Source organism: Xyrauchen texanus, chromosome 14, assembly GCF_025860055.1.
Source record: "Xyrauchen texanus isolate HMW12.3.18 chromosome 14, RBS_HiC_50CHRs, whole genome shotgun sequence".
In the NCBI taxonomy this organism is placed as follows: Eukaryota; Metazoa; Chordata; class Actinopteri; order Cypriniformes; family Catostomidae; genus Xyrauchen; species Xyrauchen texanus.
The window spans coordinates 35,348,499-35,370,807 of NC_068289.1; the positions used below are offsets into that span (position 1 = coordinate 35,348,499).

The window sequence follows — 22,309 nt, forward strand, 5'->3', positions numbered from 1 at the left end:
AATTTTGTTCTTGGTTGAAGGATTTTGAAAAAGCCCTGTTGAATAACAGTGTGTTGGCTTTGTCAAGCCAATTAATAAAAACACAATGAATCTACACTTGGCTTAGTTTTCTCTGGCTTATGTTTACTGGAACAGCTGTTATGATTATGTTACAGGTGTAGAATTGGAAACTCTTTACCTACTTTCCTATTGCATGCTGTTGCAGATGAATGCTGTTCTGATTATTTTAGTCGCTGTCACCAGCGATATATTGGACTCTTTTATAGATATTGAGTTTAGCCATTTTCATGCAGTGTCAACCTAAAGAATGTAACCACACTGCTATATATATATATATATATATATATATATATATATATATATATATATATATATATATATATATATATATATATAAAACTTAGCCAGCCTAAGGTGGCTTGTTGGTTTTAACTGGTTTAAGCTGGTTTGGCTGATCTAGCTGGTCTCTCACCCAAGCTGCTTGTCTTTGAGTCTGACCCAAGACTCAAACCCAAGACCTTCTAAAACCATCAGGCCAGGCCACCCTGACCAGTGGAAATCAGAAGTAAAGCTGTTAAGAAAGTCTTTGGGTCATCTGTGACTCACATCACATTACTGTACATAATCACCTGATCGCAGAAATTTGATCTAATCTTTATTGTAGCATTATTTGAGCTAAATGAGCACTGTGTGTTTTAATTGCAATCACATATTTACATCCACATAATGGCTTGATATTTTCAGTCTCCCTTTGTGTCACAGTCATGCGGTAAGCCATTAATCACATATATATGTATTATGAACACCAGCAAAGATTTAATGACCATGACAGCCCTACCTGTGCCCTGTCAAGTTTCTGGAGTGACTGATTTAAAGGGATTGTTCACGCAAAAATAAAAAATTATCTTATCATTTGTGTATCATTTTATTTCTTCTGCAGAACACAAACTAAGATTTTTTTAAATATCTCAGCTCTGTAGGTCCATACAATACAAGTGAATGGTGGCCATAAGACTCCAGTGGTTAAATACCTGTTCAGAAGCAATATGATAGGTGTGGGTGAGAAACAATTAGATATTGAAGTCTTTTAAGTATTTTTTTACTAAAGGACTGAAAGTGAAAGAGGAGATTTATAGTAAAAGCAAGGACATGTATATGAATCTCTTTCTCACACACCCCTATCATATCTCGTCTGAAGACATATATTTAACCACTGGAGTCTTATTAATTATTTTTATGCTGCTTTTATGTGATTTGTGGAGCTTCAAAGGCCTGGCCACCATTCACTTGCTTTGTGAGGACCTATACAGCCAAGATACTCTTCTTAATATATTTGTTTCTGTTCAGCAGTGGAAAGAAAGTCATACACACCTGGGATGGCATGAGGGTGAGTAAATTATTTTAATTTTTGGGTGAACTATCCCTTTAACTTGCAGTGGACATTAAAATCTGCTATTTCGAGCAGCATTTTTTTGTTTATGTTGTTTAAATCATTTAAATTTAGAACGAGTACAGAATATAATTTTCTACACCTGACCTTCCTTGTTTTGCTATGGTCCTCAGGGTGTGGACACTGTAAGAAGATGAAGCCAGAGTATGATGAAGCTGCTGAGATGCTCAACAAAGATCCAGATGTGAGTTCCCTCTTACTTTATTTTGACATATGAGAATTTGATAATGCTCATATATTTTCATAGATACCATATAATTCTGACATCCTTTGACATTGCAAGGCATAACATGAAGCATTTGGTTGTAGAGCACCTGTGCATGAACTGTGTAATTTATGTGCCTCAGTCGAAACCAAATGGAATATCTGCCATTGGTTGAACAAACAGATTTTCCCAGCCTAACTCATGCTATTTGTTTTGTAAATGTTACTATGTCAGGCTGTATAGGATACTAAGACAAACAGAGCAATGTTTTGAAATCACCACAGAATTATGGTGTTCACACTATGCGGGGAAATCAACATGCCAATGAAATAAATAGCTGGCATAGGAGAAAATATTTTAACGTAAAAAATACACACTTCACCTTTAATTAAATGGTTCCAAGTGTGAAATTGTTGCTCTGAGGCATTCCTTGTAAAGAGTACGTGTCCAATTGCCTTGATTAAAATTGGCCTAGACAATTTGTAAACACCCTGGGGCAAATCCGAAAATAACGTTTGACACTTCTGCAACTTATGATATAATATTTCCATTTCTAAATGACATGTTGATTTGTTTTGGCCCTAAAGATTTACAACATGAGACATCTACTGTACAGTTCACAAACAACTATCTCTGACCATGTTGTGCGAGCTAGTGGTGTGTTTCTCATTATATGGGTGTGTTTGCTGTGTTAGCTCTCCTCTCTGGTCCAGAGTTGCTGGCCAACTGCGTCACCAGAGCCTCATAGTTGGAGTAATTATATCATCCTTTTCCCTCTGTTGTCCCTGTGGCCTTCAGCTTGAGTCCGTTTGGAGTGATGCTCTTCCCAGAGTTCAGTAACAGCACGTTATGCATTATCTAATGCATGCTCGTGTCCTCACACCTTCTCCCCAGAGAGAGCTGAAGTCATTTATTTTTCTCATTCCATTTGCTCACTGCCCCTACACACATTTGAATGAAGGGGGCCCGCATGGAGATATTTTTTTTAAGCATTTTCAATTTCCATCTTGCTGAGAGTTTGGGAAAAGGGTATTTAAATGTGCATATAAAAATGTAAGACATTATAAACATGATATTTTGTAAGTGGATGGCAGAGAAATTCAAGTAGTCTCAAGAATATCCTTGAAATGTGGTGGTGTTTTTTTAATGAGATGTGTTTGTGTATTGGTTGTGAAGTGCTTGTCTTTTCACTCTTACACATACAGGCTTGCAGTTACAGGGTCAGCGACAGATGTCCGTCGACCGGCACTTTTTCTTTCATAGATTATTTGCCCCCTGAGGAGTTAGTGCCCACAAATCATTTGTTTGTGATAATGCCCAAGACTCGTATCATAGCTTAATTAAAACGAAAAGGGCTAGATTAAGGTATCCCAATGAGAGATGTGTACAAATATAGGTATAAGCTGAGGAAACATTCATAATGACTATTCATTTTGCGGCTATATAATAGTGAGAAGACAGCTGTGCCAAATAATTGCACTTTTCATTTCATCAAAATACTTTGCAGACTGCATGTTGTCATTGCAACTTCTCTGATTAATTAATTGTCCAACCACATGTTGTTCCAAACCTGTACAACTTTTCTTTCTTCCATGGAACACATAAGGACATGTTTGGTAGATTGTTAGCCTCAGTCCCCATTCACTTTTATAAAATGGAAAAAGATTACCTGAAAGTGAATGGTGACTGAGGCTGTCATTCTGCCTAACATCTCCTTTTGTGTTCCATGAAAGAAAGTCATATGGGTTTGGAACAACATGAGAGGTAGGCAGAATGATGGCAGAATTTACCTTTTTTATGAAATATCCCTTTAATGTTTACAGTTGAAGTCAAGAGGTTTACATTTACTTAAAGTTGTCATTAAAGTCATTAGGTCATTAAAACAATTTTTTTAGCCACCACAGATATCATATTAGCAAACTATAGTTTTGGTTGTTTAGGACATCTACTTTATGTATGACACAAGTAATTTTTCCAACAATTGTTTACAGACAGATTGTTTTGACTATATCACAATTCCAGTGGGTCAGAAGTTTACATACAATAAGTTAACTGTGCCTTTTAAGCAGCTCGGAAAATTCCAGAAAATTATGTCAAGCCTTTAGGCATTTAGCTTCTGATAGGCTAATTGGAGTCAATTGGAGGTGTACCTGTGGATGTATTTTAAGGCCTACCTTCAAACTCAGTGCCTCTTTGCTTGACATCATGGGAAAATCAAAAGAAATCAGCCAAGACCTCAGAAAAAAAATTGTGGACCTCCACAAGTCTGATTCATTCTTGGGAGCAATTTCCAAATACCTGAAGGTACTACGTTCATCTGTACAAACAATAGTACACAAGTGTAAACACCATGGGACCACGCAGCCATCATACTGCTTAGGAAAGAGACACATTCTGTCTCCTTGAGATGAATGTAGTTTGTTGTGAAAAGTGCAAATCCATTCCAGAACAACAGCAAAAGACCCTGTGAAGGTGCTGGAGGAAACAGGTAGACAAATATCTATATCCACAGTAAAACGAGTACTATATCGATATAACCTGAAAGGCTGCTTAGCAAAGGCTTGCAAGCCGAAGAACACCATCCCAACCGTTAAGCATGAGGGTGGCAGCATCATGTTGTGGGGGTGCTTTGCTGCAGGAGGGACTGGTGCACTTCACAAAATAGATGGCATCATGAGGAAGGAAAATGATGTGGCTATATTGAAGCAACATCTCAAGACATCAGCCAGGAAGTTAAAGCTCTGTCGCAATTGGGTCTTCCAAATAGACAATGACCCCAAGCATACCTCCAAATTTGTGACAAAATGGCTTAAGGAGAACAAAGTCAAGGTATTGGAGTGGACATCACAAACCCCTGATCTCAATCCGATTGAAAATTAGTGGGCAGAACTGAAAAAGCATATGCAAGAAAGAAAGCCTACAAACCTGACACAGTTACACCAGTTCTGTCTGGATAAATGGGCCAAAATTCTCAGAAGGTTGTGGAAGGTTTCATTCTTCTATTATTCTGATATTTCACATTCTTAAAATAAAGTAGTTATCCTAACTGACCTTAGACAGGTAATGTTTTCTATGATTAAATGTCAGGAATTGTGAAAAACTAAGTTTAAATGTGTTTGGCTAAGGTGTATGTACTGTAAATTTCTGATTTTATATACTGTATATAATCAACTTTTTTTTTTTCAAAAATGATATTTTGAGTGAGTTACGCATTTGTCCACTGAAATGGACACTATGCATTTAGAGTCGAATTTTAAATTACAAATGGCAATTTGTAGGATAGTAAAGAATATGGTGTCTGAAAATTCTGGAATAAACAGTTGAGAGGGATATTCCTGAGTTTTTTAGTGCTTGAGGAGTGCCAACTTCTCTACTTTCGTCAGCCATGTTGAATTTATGTTGTCATTAACTATACAATGATACTGTATAATTGTCACGTTCCTCTGTTGTCTACCCTGTGTTCTGTGTCTCACTATTCACGTTCATGTCATGTTTCCTTGTCTGCTCCGTGTTTTCCATTTCACCCGTCACCGTTCACACTCCATGTCACGTTTTCCTTGTTGTCCGCCCCATGTTTCACTGTCCTTGTCTAAAACTACATTTCCCACTATCCACCTTCCATCAGCACTGCCATTTTGGTTCATTGTTCTCACCTGTGTCTAATCCAGTCATCACTCCCTGTGTATTTAAGCCCTGCTTTTTGTTCACTCCCTGTCGATTGTTGAATGTTCCTGTCTGGTTTCTTGTTGTGCATTTGCCCTTGTTTCCTGCCCTTCGTGTTCATTCTTCCAGCTGTGTGTTCGTTTGTGTTTAGTTAAGTTTTTCCCATCGTTGACTGTTCTTTTGTTCTTGTGTTTGTTTATTTTGCTAGTTTGTTAATAAAAACCTGCTTTTGGATCCACAACCCCTGTCTGCCTTCTCCTGCTTCCCACATTCGTAACAGAACAATCGACCACCTATGGATCCAGCGGTTATACGAGCTAGACGCCGCCTGCTCGATTTAAAGCAAGAGGACCGCCCAATCAAAGACCACATTCGGGACTTTCTCCGTCTGGGGAGCGCCGCAGCCTTTCCGGACTCAGCCTTGGTGGTCTTCTTTAGGGACAACTTGGACCCGTCGCTGAAGGAGCGGCTGCCACAGGCGACGCATGGATGGATACTCCGCGACTTCCTGGTGGCGACCCTGCTGGTGTGCGACTCACCGCTCTCTGCGGGCGTTGCTGAGAAGGACCCTACCTCACCATCCACAGGGGAGTCTCTTCAGCCACCCCCGGCGCCCCCTGTAACACCAGCTCCACCTGTCAGCGAACTGACCCCTGCGCCAGTCGCGCTCCCAGAACCCCCATGGTCCACTTCGTCTGCCCGGAGGAGGGAGAGAAGACGGGCTTCCGCCTCCCGGTACGCCTGCCCCGGTCCTCCTGCCAGAGCCACTAGGCCCCGAGGTCCCTGAACCAGCGCCAGCAGCCATGACCGTCCCTGTTCCAGCGCCAGCAGCCATGACCGTCCAAGAGCCAGCGCCAGCAGCCATGACCGTCCAAGAGCCAGCGCCAGCAGCCATGACCGTCCAAGGGCCAAAGCCTCCCGAGCTTTCCAGAGCTCCGCCTTCCGAGCTTTCCAGAGCCTTTCAGGGCTCCACCTCCCGAGCTTTCCAGAGCTCCACCTCCCGAGCTTTCCAGAGCTCCACCTTCCGAGCCTCCCGAGCTTTCCAGAGCTCCGCCTTCCGAGCCTCCCGAGCTTTCCAGGGCTCCGCCTTCCGAGCCTCCCCAGCCTTCCAGGGCTCTGCCTCTCGAGCCTTCCAGGACTCCGCCTCTCAAGTCTCTCGAGTCTTCCAGAGCTCCTCCTCCCGAGTCTTCCAGGGCTCCGCCTCTCAAGTCTCTCGGGCATGCCAGGGCTCCGCCCCTCAAGCCTCTCGAGCCTGCCAGGGCTCCGCCCCTCAAGCCTCTCGAGCCTTCCAGGACTCCGCCCCTCAAGCCTCTCGAGCCTTCCAGGGCTCCGCCCCCCGAGCCTCCTACGGCTCCGTCTCCCGAGCCTCCTACGGCTGTGCTCTCAGAGACCCCAGAGCCTTCTAGGGCTCCGCCTCCGAAACCTCCTACGGCGCCACCTTCCTCGGCCCCGCCTCCAGAGCCTTCCTCGGCTCAGCCTCCAGAGCCTCCCACGGCTCAGCCTCCTGCGGCTCTTCTCCCCGAGCCTCCCTCGGCTCTGCCTCCAGAGCCTCCTACGGCTCCACCTCCAGAGCCTCTCGAGCCTCCTATGGCTCCGCCTCCCGAGCCTCCTACGGCTCCGCCACCCGAGCCTCCGACGGCTCCTCCCTCAGAGCCTCCCGAGCCTCCTCCGGCTCCACCTCCAGAGCCTCCTCCGGCTCTGCCCCCAGAGACTCCAGAGCCTTCCTGGTCTCCGCTCCTAAAGCCTCCTACGGCGCGGCCTCCTATGGCGCCGCCTACCTCAGCTCCGCCTCCTGAGCCTCCTTCAGCTCCACCTCCTGAGCCTCCCTCAGCTCTGCCTTCTGGGCCTTCTAAGCCATCACCTCCCTCGGCTTCGCCTCCCGAGCCTCCCTCGGCTCCGCCTCAGAGGTCCTCCTTGGCTCCGCCTCACGCGGCTCCGCTGGCCTCCCCAGCGGCCACTCCTCCCAGGCCCCCTGAACCGGTCCTTACCCCACGGCCATCTCCTAGGCCACCAAAACCGGCCTCTGTCCTGTGGCCACCTCCCAGGTCCCCTGAACCGGCCCTTGCCCCACGGCCATCTCCTAGGCCACCAAAACCGGCCTCTGTCCTGTGGCCACCTCCCAGGTCCCCTGAACCGGCCCTTGGCCCACGGCCATCTCCCAGGCCACCAAGGCCGGCCTCTGTCCTGTGGCCTCCTCCCAGGCCCCCTGAACCGGCCCTTGCCTCACGGCCAGCCCCCGGGCCATCCAAACCTGTCCCTGCCCGGTCAACACCTCCCAGACCACCGAAACCTGTCCCTGCCCGGTCGATACCTCCCTGGCCCCCTAAACCTGTCCCTTTGTGCCCCCAGGGACTGCCTAATTGGCCCCGTGGACTGTCTCATCTCCCCTTGTGCCCCCGTGGACTGTCTCATCTCCCCTTGTGCCCCCATGGACTGCCTAATTGCCCCTTGTGCCCCCGTGGACTGCCTAATTGCCCCTTGTGCCCCCGCGGACTGCCTAATTGTCCCTTGTGCCTCCTTGGATGGTCTCTGTGTCCCTTGTGCTCCCTTTCATCTGTCTGTTTTCCCCCCCGGTCTACCCCCTCACTCCTTGGTAATTTTTTGTTTTTGGTATTTCTGTCTTTTTGGTTAGGACCGTCTGGAATCCGGTCCTTTTGAGGGGGAGTTATGTCACGTTCCTCTGTTGTCTACCCTGTGTTCTGTGTCTCACTATTCACGTTCATGTCATGTTTCCTTGTCTGCTCCGTGTTTTCCATTTCACCCGTCACCGTTCACGCTCCATGTCACGTTTTCCTTGTTGTCCGCCCCGTGTTTCACTGTCCTTGTCTAAAACTACATTTCCCACTATCCACCTGCCATCAGCACTGCCATTTTGGTTCATTGTTCTCACCTGTGTCTAATCCAGTCATCACTCCCTGTGTATTTAAGCCCTGCTTTTTGTTCACTCCCTGTCGATTGTTGAATGTTCCTGTCTGGTTTCTTGTTGTGCATTTGCCCTTGTTTCCTGCCCTTCGTGTTCATTCTTCCAGCTGTGTGTTCGTTTGGGTTTAGTTAAGTTTTTCCCATCGTGGACTGCTCTTTTGTTCTTGTGTATGTTTATTTTGCTAGTTTGTTAATAAAAACCTGCTTTTGGATCCGCAACCCCTGTCTGCCTTCTCCTGCTTCCCACATTCGTAACAATAATGAAGACAGTCATATATAATTATGAATGAGTGTCAGAGGTAATCACCCATGGTTTTTCATTCATGTGGGTGGTGGTGGTGGTGGCGTAGTGGGCTAAAGCACTTAACTGTTAATCAGAAGGTCGCTGGTTCGATCCCCACAGCCACCACCATTGTGTCCTTCAGCAAGGCACTTAACTCCAGGTTGCTAGGGGGGATTGTCTCTGTAATAAGTGCACTGTAAGTCGCTTTGGATAAAAGCGTCTGCCAAATGCATAAATGTAAATGTATGTAGTTTGGAGGTTACATCACACCTTGAATGGTTACAAATGGCTTTTAAAGATCTCTCCACTGTATTGGACACCATGCATCAGAGGGTTAAACCAATTAGGTTGTGGATATAAAGAAAGCATTTTTTCAAATATGTGGGTAGAACAAGACATGGAGCCACTGTATATCTGCATGCCTGATCTCCTCTCCTGAGCGTTTAATAATTACTCATCTCATCTCTACCTGTAAGAGGTCCTTTTAAACATATTACAATGGCAACACACTTTGTTCACAAATTAACGCAGCCTGTTGACACAGAGACATTTGAAACTCTTAATGAGATCTATAATTGCTGGAAAGATTTTGGAGAGTAACTGGATTAAAAATGAGCATCTCTTATTTGCGAGACACTACAAGACTGCAAAACTGATTTTCACCTCCTGTTCCCAGCCACCTGCTTGCTGCTGCAGAAATTATTAGAGTAGACTTTTTAGGGCTTTGTTCCCGCTGCCTCCCTCTCGATTTAGGTTCCGTTCACAAAATAATGTTTTTTAAATTCTTTATTTTTCCCAATAATATCGTATAAAGATGAAATAGAACAAAAGAACAGTGTCATATAGGCTGTTTAATTGCTGGCTGCATTTGTGTTGTAAAGAGCGATGAAGATGTTTCCTGAAAAATTACTGACTATAGCTCTGCACACTCTGGGCTTTTTCTCAAGGAACTTAATGAGTTATCTACCTAGAATGCTTTTTATACTATTTTGAAGGAGTTTCCATGTATGCTGGGCACTTTTTGGCTGCCTTTCCTTCACTATGTGGTCCAACTCATCCATTTAAAATAAATAAATACAATTTTTAGTTCTAAAATTCTAAACCTTACTTTTATTTCTGAGGAAATTCATACAGTATGTAGGGACAAGATATTAGTTTACAAAACTAATTTCAAGCATTTTAGCCTTTAAAGGTTTTTTACATTTATGAGAAACAGAAATTAGTCATCTGTGTACAAACATTTGATGGGATTTTAAATTTCAGAAATAACTTCAGAAATGTAATCAGATCCTGTGGGAATGGAGATCTCTTCTCAACAAATTAGCCACATTGATCATTTAAAATAGGTATTTATTTTTGGAACACTTGGACTAGCAATAACTCTTGGGTTTGTTTGAATGTGTTCAAACAACTGTGTTTCTCTGTAATCGTGTTCATACTGTATGTGTTTGTGTATGCTTCAGAGCCCAGGTGTATTGGCAGCAGTGGACACTACCATTCACAAGTCCATAGGAGAGCGCTTTAAAATCTCAGGATTCCCAACAGTGAAGTACTTTGAAAAGGGAGAAGAGAAGTACATACTTCCTCAGCTCCGCAGCAAAGACAAGATTATCGAGTGGCTGCAGAAGTGAGTTCTCTCAGTCTTCTCCACCCTGTTGTTTGTGTTGTTAGTGAACCCTGGAATTGTATTTATTTATTGTACAATCAAGGTTGGTTTGTGCTTCTCATTTCTGTATTCCTTGATTCTGATTGGACTGAGTGTGCTTATATTAAACATTCTTTTCAGAAATACTATTAAATTATTTAGGTACAATTTTAAATATTCAAAATATTTAATTTAACTTAATATTTAATCATATTTAAATTGTGCACCTTTACATTTACAGAAGATTGGGGTATTTTATTATGTTGCTGTTGCTGTCATTTGATAAAATAGGGATATAATTGCTTATGCTTTCATTTATTCATTTGTTTCTTTACACTTTTCTCTGTAATATTTGTTTATAATAGAAGTGGTTTAAGTGCTCGGGCAAGGTCACGCACAGGTGTGGCATTAATTGCTGTGCATTGTTCTTCTCGTCAGCAATCTTTTAACTCTATAAATAGTCTGGATAGTCCATTATAATTATTAAATATGTGCCGATAGTTGAATGACTTCCTAGTTTGTGAAAAGTAATGATACTTATGTACCAAGGTGATACTTAAATAAAAAAATGTAATGACAGTATTGATAGTACTGTGTACCAATAACATTTGGTGAATGGTAAATACATTTCTCTCATAACGTCGACACAGCCGGTGAAAGTAAATGTTAAGTAAAAAAAAATAAAAAATTGGATTTGTGTCAAAATATTGGATATGTGTAATAGGTCTTGCAGTGTTAATCAAACAACAATATTCACAGTAGTTTTGAGAAATCCTTGAAGGCTTCATGCCATTGTTTTTTCATCGATCTATCGATGATTGTGTTTATCATATTCTTTTGTGCTGTGGTATCAACATGGGTATTGACTATCATGAAATTTAACTGGTATTGGTACAGTATGGGCTACTGAAATTTGGTGTTGTGACAACCTTCCATGTTAAAACAAGTTTTAGACCTTGGAAAAACAGCAAAATCTTTTCACTGAGACCCTGTTTCCACCTGGTATTAAGATGCGTTTCGAATCGCATCTTAATACCAAGTGGAAATGGGACCTGGGACAGTTGAGGATTGTTTTAAAGGGTCACACGCATTTGACCTGTCGATGTTTTTCACACATTACCGAACTTCATGCTGAGAGTGCCCAGTAACTGTCAGTGGGTCAGTCAACAGGAACATGCTCTTGAAAACATGCACTCACTGATTCTGAAGAGCAACTGACACATATGGGCTGGGACTGTACTATTACACCCCTGCCCCCTTTGCTGGCGTCTCTCTGGACTCTTTGTGATCTGTTCAACAGAGCTTGACTTCAATCAATCACTGCTAAGCTGACCTCTCATTGGAAAACTTGCCCTTGCTTTGCTAGTATGGCAGTCCTGTTGTGCAGACAACAGCTATGAATTCAAGTGCATGACTGCGTCTTGTCACAGATCCCAGAAAAGCAGTGTTAAGCCTGTTTTCAGACACTTGGGATTATGCTATGTGGGAATACCTTGGAACTAAACTGGAATAGGACATGAAATGGGTCAAGTACTTCTCAAGACTGGAGAGCACAAGTCCAGGTTTTGTTTTCTAAATTGTTTATTGGATGACTTGCATAATAAGTCGCCCCAAAACCAAAAGAGGCTGTGCATTACATTGATTTTACCATGGGAAAGGGATGTTCTTAGGCAAGAACATCATTTTAAATGATAAAAGAAACACATTTTTAATAAATTGTTATATTTATTAATAATTATCATCATAATAAACAATTGTTCTGCCAATGAAAATAGTTAATTTGCCTTACTTTTACTGTCTTCAAGCAACATGGCAACTTGGCACATTAATATAGAATGTGCGGTCAAAGATGTGCATTTACCTGCATTTCACAGTGGCTTTGAACACTGCTCATCCAATCAGAATTTTAAACAATTCAATACACTTATAGTGCATTCACATCATGTCAGAATTACTGTAATTACGAGTTGACTACTCAGTCATTCGTTTCTATGGCATCACTCATAACACCATAAAAAATTCATGTGTGGCTTTGTTGTCGATGACAGCAAATATTTAATCACTACATTAATTCACCTCTGTATAATCTTATAAAATGTTTAAGACTATAATTAAATTGCATCTCAAATAGTAATATGTTCTGTATAAATTAACTTTAACTGTTGAGGCCACTGCCATGTTGGTTCTTTTTTTAGTGCTGTCAGTTTAATAAAAATTTTATCGCGATTCATTTTATGTAGTTAATCACGATTAATCGCATATTTTAAAAGTTATGAAATTTGACACTTTATATACTAGTCAAAATTTATTTATTTCCATTTTAGGAAAGAAAACAAAACAATATGTAACAGTATAATGCTTTATTAAAATTAAAAAAAAAAGCCTTCCACAATATAAAGATAAAATGCACTAATATAGTACCAATTCAAGTAACATTAAACGTTTCCCAAGTCGTTTGGGAAACCAAGTTTCCCAAGGGTGTTTGACTAATTGAAAATCTAGTCTCCACAAATTTTTAGTATTCATTGCAGTGAACATTAAATCTCAAACTCATCCTCCATTATATCATTCTGTCAGTAGATGGCGGCTATACTCTTTGTTACATCAATCGTGAAGCTGCGTTCATGATTCACTTCAGGGCGGCAATGCCAGAGTCTGAACTCACCATGAAAAGTGCTTGCAAACAAACACACTTAACAAGGCTGACATACTTTAATTCTATTATAAGTCCCATCTGGGCTTGTTATGTACATCAAATAGCTAAGAGCTCCTTTCTTCATCATTCATCATTTCTTCATCAACCGGGAAGTGCTGTCAGAGGTTCTTTTATTTATCTTATTATCAAATCTACTAGCGTGTTCTGACCAAGGAGCTCTAAAATATGACAGTACCACCCATAGAATGTATATGGGACCACCGCATTATACTGTTTATGCTGAGCTTGTAGGCTCCACTTGGTAGAAGAGCTCTGCTGCAGCTGTGGCATTTGCGTCAGTGTAGTGACTCTGGGCGGACACATTACAAAGGTTCTGCCCTTCACACCAGTGTTTATACTGTATTAGCAGTCAATTTATACAAATTTATACAAAATTTTAAAAAGTCGGAATCTCGTAATTACAATAATAGTGACTTGGTATGAGCACTTTTCAAAGTTCTCCAAAATATTTAGTTATGGATAGTGTTTTTGAAAGGCTTGTTTTCAGTGGAGGAAAACGCTGTTCATAGCAAATCCTAGCTAAATGTATTAATTTTTAATAGGGTTGTCAATTAGATAAATTTTTTCATCAAATAAATTACATGATATCCCAAATAATTTATCAAATTAATTGTAATTAATTGCATATATCAATATTTGCTGAGGAAAAATTATTAAATAATTAAAAATAATCATATTTAAATAGAATATATACTATATATATATATAATAATATATAATATATGCAATAGATATAATAATTTATATAATTAAAATGCATTATATTATAGTGGCAGACAAGTACTTCATTGATTAGGCAATATAAAAAGTGGCTTTAGAAGGCAATATATTGTTTATTTCCATATCATTGAACATAAGCCTATCATTTTGCCAACGGATGATTTTGGAGCTTCTCACTTTGGTTACGTTGTGTCATAAACACAGAATTTTAGGACACTGTTTCAAGTTAAAAGTAGTTTGAAACTTTGAAAAACTTGTCTTGAGACCCCTGCATTTGTGCTCTGTCTAGCTGTGTTTGCATGCAAGAAGGAATAAAAAAGAATTTTGTGCTGTCTGCTATATGTAGTGAGGTTTGTTGCATCTACATCTGTGCATCTGTACAGCTGGATTTGCGCTTACTGCCCCCTGCTGAAAACATAAAAGCTTGAATTTGCTGTATTGGTAGAAATATTCTTTATTACTCTCTGGGGGCATGATTAATTGCATAATATTTTTTAACATATTATTTTTTATATGATTATCTGAACTGAATAGCATACCTGTGTGATCTTGAGGAAAACTGACTTCATACATCCATTAAAATAACCTTGGTTGTTCAAAATTAATTGGAAAAATGGCTAAGGAAAATTAAGTTGGTTCTGATAAAGTCTAACACCATTTGTTTGCAGATGCCTCCTGGCGAGGTATTATAATTATTTAATTATGCAATGAAAGTGTGAACTGAGTGCTAAAAGTTTAAGGACCTCAGCGTCACAGTTTACTTTTTAATCACAGTGACATCTCTCTCACCTTCAGTCCCCAGGCACCACCTCCTCCAGAGAAGTCGTGGGAGGAGATGCCGTCCAGCGTGAACCACTTAGGAGCTGAAGATTTCAGGGAATCTCTGAAAAAGAAGAAACATGCCTTGGTCATGTTCTATGCTCCATGTAAGCTATCTGTTATTAGACAATACTGTAACTATTGTGTCTGTCTAAAAACATGGATCCAATCTTCTCTCAGCCTTTATAGGAAATTATCCTTGCTAGTGACCCCCCTTCCTAAAACATAAAAGCAGCTTTATATTTGAATGTATAAAGATCCAGTTTTGTTGTGTGAGAAAAATAGTGTAATATTATAAAGATAACATGTTGGCAAAATTAAATAATTGGCTAATATTAAATATAAAATATTGTCATTGTGCTAAAATAGATATGATTAAATTATTATCTGTAAAATATTATCTCTAAAGATACAGTGTATCTTTTTTCTTATAATCTTATTTTAATATTCAAATGTATTTGTATAGTGCTTTCACTAATATTGTTCCAAAGCTGCTTTACTGAGAATATAGCCTTAAAACCCCCAGTGAGAAAGCAGAATGTTCTTTTAAATATTTTTTTATCACAAACTTATCTAGATGCCTTTAAAAACTAGACTGTCAATAGAATAGAATAGAAAGTATAATCTCATGATTTCCAAGCAGTCTTTCAGAAGCAGAAAGAAACAGTAATATTCATTCATGTCTCTTGAGGTCCCCTTGGGGTCCCCAGATCCCCGTTTGAAAGCCCCTGATCTAGAGCACCACTGTGTATGACTGTGGGAATCCAGGTGACATAGAGGTGCCTTGGATGATTGTTTAGCTCTCTTTATCACACTTGGTTCTCCTTCTGTCTAATCCTTCCTATTCTGTGCCTTTAAGGGAATTTGTGTGATCACACTTGTGAAGAATACCATGTTCTCACACATTGCTAATTGTTACAAAGTGACATATGTTAGGGTGAATGTCACAAAGGCTGTCAAGAACATGCCTGAGTCATATTTCACCTCAAAATCAAATGAAATACAAAAAAAGGATATATTTTGTATGAAGAAAATTAAGCCTAGTGTCAGGACTATTAAGACTTTTTGCTTTTTGACATTTACAATTCAGTACATATCATTCTTATTACCGTAATGCAAGAAATTATACATTTAAATTACAATCACTTACAATCCAATTGTACAGTAAAGCTTTCAGACACATTACGGTAATGAGAATTTGGAATAAAAAAATACTGTCGTAATGCAAAACTATTAATGGCCCTAAAAGTTGGCTTCATTTGCTTCTATTGCAATATGTAATTTCTTCTGCTTTTCTTTAAATTTTCAGGTGAAATATTACACAGAAGATTTACCCATTGAATGACAGTTGACTCTCTTTCACCATTCATTAGCCTTCCTGCTCATTCTATGCAGCATCATTGCTGATTGAGCACACTTTTGACACATTAATGAGTGTATTATTAAAATGCCTCTTTTGGTATCAAAACAGAGCCGTAGCGCAATTGTAACATTATTCCAAAGTATTCCAACTGAACAATACTGAAATGATTTTTCATTAGACTGGATTGTCATACCACTCCTCTACTGACATCTTAATTTCACAGAATCTTTTAAATACAGATATTTTTTTTAGGTATAATACAATCAAAAACAATAAAAAAAATTATATTTGTAAAGGGTATTAAAGACCATTAATCAGAACATCGTAATCATAGTTAATTAGTGGCACAAACGATTGTATAAATATGTTTTTAAAACCGTGCTAGAGGTGTTTGAATGATCCCATCAGTGTTGCTTTGTTCTGATTAAAGGCACCATTTGATTAGCAGGAAAGTGGGCAGCTCTCACCGCTGTAAAAGAAACCTTTAAGTTAATTATACAGAAGATCTTTGCATGTTGAAGGTTTAAATAGCGCCTAGCTAGACTGATAATAGGGGTATTGCACTAAATTGAGCTTGATAGTAGAAACAAGATGTTCTTATCCGAGGGTATCAAGTCAGCTAATGGACTTTAGTTCTTACAAGCCACCAATCCATTATGTCAGGGACAAATCTGGACACCTCCAGTGCAATTTTGAAACCCATCTCCTCGGTTTGACAGCAGTGTTTCCTGAACTTGCTTTTTTGCAGACAGAAAACAGTGCAGAAGGCTCAAAAATGTGTGGGGGAAAAAGCAAATAATTTAATCATATAAATGTCATAATTTATATAAAATGTGAAAATAAATAATTATTTATAATATTGGGTCTTACCAACAGCAAGGTTTTGCTCTGCAAAAACTGAAGTTAATTGGAGGGAACATAATTTGGCACCGTAGATTTCCTTAGATTTTTGTTTTGACACAAAATTTGACAAAAAAATTTCCTCTCTCGTAAAATTTAAAATTATTTATAAAGAATGGCTTTTAACCCACTCTTGGAGTTCTTTATTAGAGTATCTGACTGGGCACCAAGACATTGATCTTGCACGAGTCTGGAGGTCTGCCCAGCCTTTCTACTTCTCATATAATTGCAACATGAGCCAAAAGGAGGGTGGGTAACTTTTTGCTCCATTCATAATGACCCTTGTGCTTCTTAAATTAGATGCCTTGTTCCTCACACAAGCAGCTCTTTGTTTGCTGTCCTGCTCATTAGTACTGTGCCATTAACTGTCATTAAATACTTGGATAACTTTCATTTAAAAACTTGCAGTGTGCAAACAAGGTTGCGTGACAACCTAAATTATTGCAGTAACTGAAAGGGTTGTGTAGCATTTGCCAGGGTTTTTTTTTTAAACATTAATTTGTCATCATTATTTTTAAACATTTTTCAACAGATGCCAAATTCATAAAAATAACACCTCTGTATCAAAACCACGTCGCAAAAACATGTTGGAAATAAAGGTTAGTAGTTTTGAGGACAGAGATGCCATCCTATTCTCCAGAGTTTGATGGACATATGTTGCCTCAGGAAAGCCCAGTTGGGCTGTCTATGAGAAGAGTAAACTTTTAACTAGCTATTAAATGGAATTTTGTTGTCACTAATGCATTTTAAACCTGTTATAGACAGGCAGTGATGGATTTTGTGTGTTTGTTTGTCATAAGGTATTGTTGTGTGAGGAATATCTATTATATTTTAGAATTCACTTATTGTTTCCTGCTTTTCGGCTTTAGTATTCACCTCTATTGTTGTCCTTTTGTGCATGCTGGGATATATAAAATTTTGCCTTTTGTTGTGGGTATTATGAGGTGAGACAGCTCAATGAGTAATCATATATTACTGTTTCCTCCAGGGTGCCCGCACTGCAAAAACTCCGTCCCTTATTTCACGACGGCAGCCGAACTTTTCAAAGAGGACCGCAAGGTGAGGCTCAAGCCCTTTTTGGAGATTTACAGCATCTCTAGATAACAAACACTCTCAAATTGTGATTTACTGGTTCTGTCAAGCACAATTAAGCTCTTTTTTGTTTTTTAGTGGTGCACCGATCAGGAAATTTGAGGCAGATGCCGATCTTTTTTTAACACTAAGATCAGCCGATAACGATTTTTTTTAAAGTGCCCTTTGCCACACTTATATTGTGCTGCTATATGTGTATACCCCACACAGTTAAATTACGGTAACTCTTTACAAATAGGTTCCAATTGTTAGCATTAATTAATAACATTACTGTAGTTAACATGAACAATGAACGTAATGTTAGTTACAACATATACAATTAAATTTTTTAAATCAAAAGTTGTATTAGTTAACATTAGTTAATGCACTATTATCTAACATGAACCAACAATGAACAATTGTAATTTTATTAACTAACATTACAATTAACAAAGGCTGTAAAAATATATTGTTCACTGTTTGTTCATGATACCTAATGCTTTAACTAATGTTAATGAATGGAACCTTTTTATAAAGTTACCAAAATTACATTAAATTACGTGATTTGTTTTGAAGCAGTTATGAATAGTTCTGTTGTCAATATCAAAAGGTCATTGTGACTGGTAAGCAGTAAAACCATGTGAGCATCACGCACAGCAGAGATGCATTAAAAAATAAGACAAATATTTCCATTTCAAGCTCTAAAACTGCTCCAGTGAAAAATCATTAATATCTTTGATTTGTTTACTGTCTTTGGCCTTTTGCTGTAACACATCACTAATTATTAAGCAAATGTGTGAAGATGCGGTGCCATTATGGTTCAAATGTAATTGCTTTGATTAGTGGTAATCTGATTTAAATTGGGATCCTCACAGAATAGCTGAGATGAGTGACTGGTGAGATATTGAGAGCACCTGGAGAGCATGCATGTTGATTGACACCACGAATGAACATATTGAAGGGAGTTGAGCTGAAAGTGCTCATGATTGCTCAAGCAGTCTCTTGCTCAGCACAACATCTGATTGTTACAACGCACATTACATCACGTGAACTTAGATTTGAATATGCAAGTTTATTTGTTGTTTAGTTCGCTTTTATTCCAGTTTGCATTCTCTTTATCCTCTCCGTGCTTACTGTGTAACGAGTCGGAATTACTACCGTAATGACTCTAGAAAACGGGCAACTTAATGTTCATACACATGTAATTCTTAAACATTTTTAAATACAAACCTGCATATTCATTTGAATAGCAGCATGTCTGAAAGTTTTAATTAGTGAATACTTAGAATTTTCAAGAATTTACACTCCAGAGTCCACACTGTCATGCATCAAGGGCTGAGAAAGCTTTAGTTCATTGGAGGAGCTGTGTATGCGTGATTCCCTCCATGCTGCAAAAAAGACTGGCCCTGATTTAAGGCGTGATCGGCCCGTTCACAGACTTGAGATGAAGATCGCCAGATTTATATCGGTGGCCGATCGATCAGTGCACCTCTACTATTCATTCAGACAGTTTTCATTCATACCAGAATTTATCACTTTTTATCTCCACAACATTCCCAAGATCTTCACTGTCACAGCCTCTGGTGTTGTTGGCTTTGTTTGTCTGATTCAAACCTTTACTACTCTCCAAATCTTTTTCTTTTTCTTTCTGTTCATATCAATATAGTAGTCTTGCATAGGCAGACCTTTGACTAAAAAAGGCTAAAGATCTGGGCCCGTATTCATAAAATATCTTAAGGCTAAAGGTAGCTCATTACGTGGAAATTTAGGAGAAACTAAGGAGTGTGTCACTCCTCTAAGAGTAATTAATTAAGCAATTTAATGCTAAAAGTAGCTCCTAAACCAGGGGTATTCAGTTGAAGTTTCAAGAGGTGTGATCTCTCCCTTTCCTTCCCAGCATCCGGATAATAATAACTTAAATGGTGTCAGTAGTCAGTATGGCTATGAAACATAAATATACATAGTCAGAAGTTTATATACACTTACGTTTAAGTCATTAAAACTCAGATTCAATTTGAGCAAACTATAGTTTTGGCTAGTCCTTTAGGACATCTACTTTGTGCATTCATGTATAATTTTTCCAACAATTGTTTACAGACAGATTATTTCTTTTTTGAATTGACTATATCACAATTCCAGTAGGTCAGAAGTTTACATACAATAAGTTAACTGTGCCTTTAAGCTGCATGGAAAATTCTAGAAAATTATGTCAAGCTTTTAGACAATTAGCTTCAGAAAGATGATGTACTGAATTGGAGTTGTACCTGTGGATGTATTTTAAGGCCTACCTTCAAACTCCGTGCCTCTGTGCTTGACATCATGGGAAAAGCAAAAGAAATCAGCCAAGACCTCAGAAAAAAAATTTGGACCTCCGCAAGCCTGGTTCATTCTTATTTACAAACACCTGAAGGTACCATATTCATCTGTAAAAAAAAATAGTATGTAAGTATAAACACCATGGGACCACGCAGCCATCATATCGCTGGGGAAGGAGACGCATTCTGTCTCCTAGAGATGAACATAGTTTGGTGCTGAAAAGTGCAAATCAGTCCCAGAACAACAGCAAAAGACCTTGTGAAGATACTGGAGAAACAGGGTGGCAAGTGTGTGTGTATATATATATATATATATATATATATATATATATACACACACACACTATATATATATATATATATATATATATATATACACAGTACAACAGGTCCTAAATTGACATAACCTGAAAGGCTGCTCAGCAAGGAAGAAACCACTACTCCAAAACTGCCATTTAAAAATCCAGATTACAGTTTGCAAGTGCACATGGTGACAAAGGTTTTTTGGAGAAATGTCCTATGGTCTAATGAAACTGTTTAACTGTTTGGCCATGATGACCATTGTTATGTTTGGAGGAAAATGGGTGAGGCTTGCAAGCCAAAGAACACCATCCCACCTGTGAAGCATGGAGGTTGCAGCATCATGTTGTGGGGTGCTTTGCTGCAGGAGGGTCTGGTGCACTTCACAAAATAGATGGCATAATGAGGAAGGAAAATGATGTGGCTATTTTGAAGCAACATCTCAAGACGTCAGCCAGCAAGTTAAAGCTCTGTCGCAAATTTTCTTCTAAATAGACAATGACCCCAATCATACCTCCAAAGTTGTGGCAAAATAGCTTAAGGACAACAAAGTCAAAGTATTGGAGTGGCCATTACAAAACACTGACCTCAATGACTCAATCCGACGCTGCAGAGAAAAATAATCTGCAGCTTTCGCAGGGCTACCCAGTGTTTTGATGCTGGATGCTTGTTTAATTGCATCAACACAGGACAAAGAAATGTTCATCAAACGAAAAAACTATCGTCCGTCCGTCATCTCGCTATCTGTCTATTAGGAATTTGCTAACAAATTACACTTCCCTGTGTCTATACATTTAAATGAGCGCTCTCATAAAATGTGACATCAGCCATAGCAATGAGGTCAACTCCACCTTACTTTTATCTTAAGATTTCCTTAGTAAAACGTGCTCCTAGCAGTTTTGTGAATACGTTTTAAGCAAAAAACCTTAACTAGGAAGTCTTTGGAGAACTCCTAGTGGTAAGATAAAAATCTTTGAGGGAAATGAGGGAATTGTATAGACTGATTTGAATTTCTGTCCAAAAGTAATAAGGATTGACCATTTCACAGATGTAACTGTGACAGAACAAAGCATAATATTAAGTTCTGCTTGTTAATATCTAGTTAACTTGCTAATATGTGCCACAAACTAGATTTGGAAGATCTTTTGAACATTTAATTGCACTTATCCTGCAAACGTTGGCAAATCCAGTGAATTGTTTTTTCCTCATATTTTTAAACATGACTTTGTTTCTAGGTAGACTCGTTTGTATAGTTGCATATAGATTAGCATTTACCAGATCAAGAAAGTCATTTCCAGTTTGATGTGCAATATGCTTCAAATGGTCAGCTAACTGACTGTAGGAAGTCCATGGACATACCGACTGAGGCTGAGAAAACATAGTAGCGTGTAACAAATTATGTTGCCTTGCAATACATTTTGTTAGTTTAACTTAATTCACACCTTGCTTTCACTTTCACTGGTGCCGATGTTCCCACTTTCTCACCATATTTCTGACAAGTCTCTCTACCAGAGTAACATGACATTCATCTTTCTCTCCCTCTCAGAATCTGAATCTTCCACTTTTCCAAAAAAATTAAAAAAAATCTGAAAATAGCTGGCACTCTTTGAGTCCTCAGAGGCCCTGTAAAAACACTTGACTTGCACTTGGCTTCTTTAACTGCAGGCATTTATCACTGGCCACAAGACAGAGATGTCGAATTGTTGTTTGTGAATGTCTAAAATTCATTAGGCACAACATCAGCCTGCTTTACTTTCCCAATAGTGCTTTGGTATAAACTCACGCATAATGACTATTCAGATGAACAGCATTTGGAAATCACTTTGCCAAGATTAAAATGGAGCCAGTTACTTTTTCTTTTTTTTCTGGATTTCAAGCTAACGCCCTGAAGTATATTATTAAAAACAGATATTGATTGTCTGAAGAATTAAAGCTCT

The 22,309-nt window shown here is 39.3% G+C and overlaps 1 protein-coding gene across 1 annotated transcript in view; it reads left to right on the plus strand.

Annotated features, from left to right (window-relative positions):
* Positions 1 to 22,309, plus strand: part of LOC127655340 (protein disulfide-isomerase A5-like) — a 74,151-nt gene that overhangs the window by 44,687 nt on the left and 7,155 nt on the right. The window contains exons 12-15 of the mRNA XM_052143100.1: positions 1,564 to 1,634; positions 9,987 to 10,150; positions 14,400 to 14,530; positions 17,675 to 17,745. Coding sequence (XP_051999060.1) covers positions 1,564 to 1,634; positions 9,987 to 10,150; positions 14,400 to 14,530; positions 17,675 to 17,745 — 437 coding nt within the window. The remainder of the gene's footprint in view (positions 1 to 1,563; positions 1,635 to 9,986; positions 10,151 to 14,399; positions 14,531 to 17,674; positions 17,746 to 22,309) is intronic.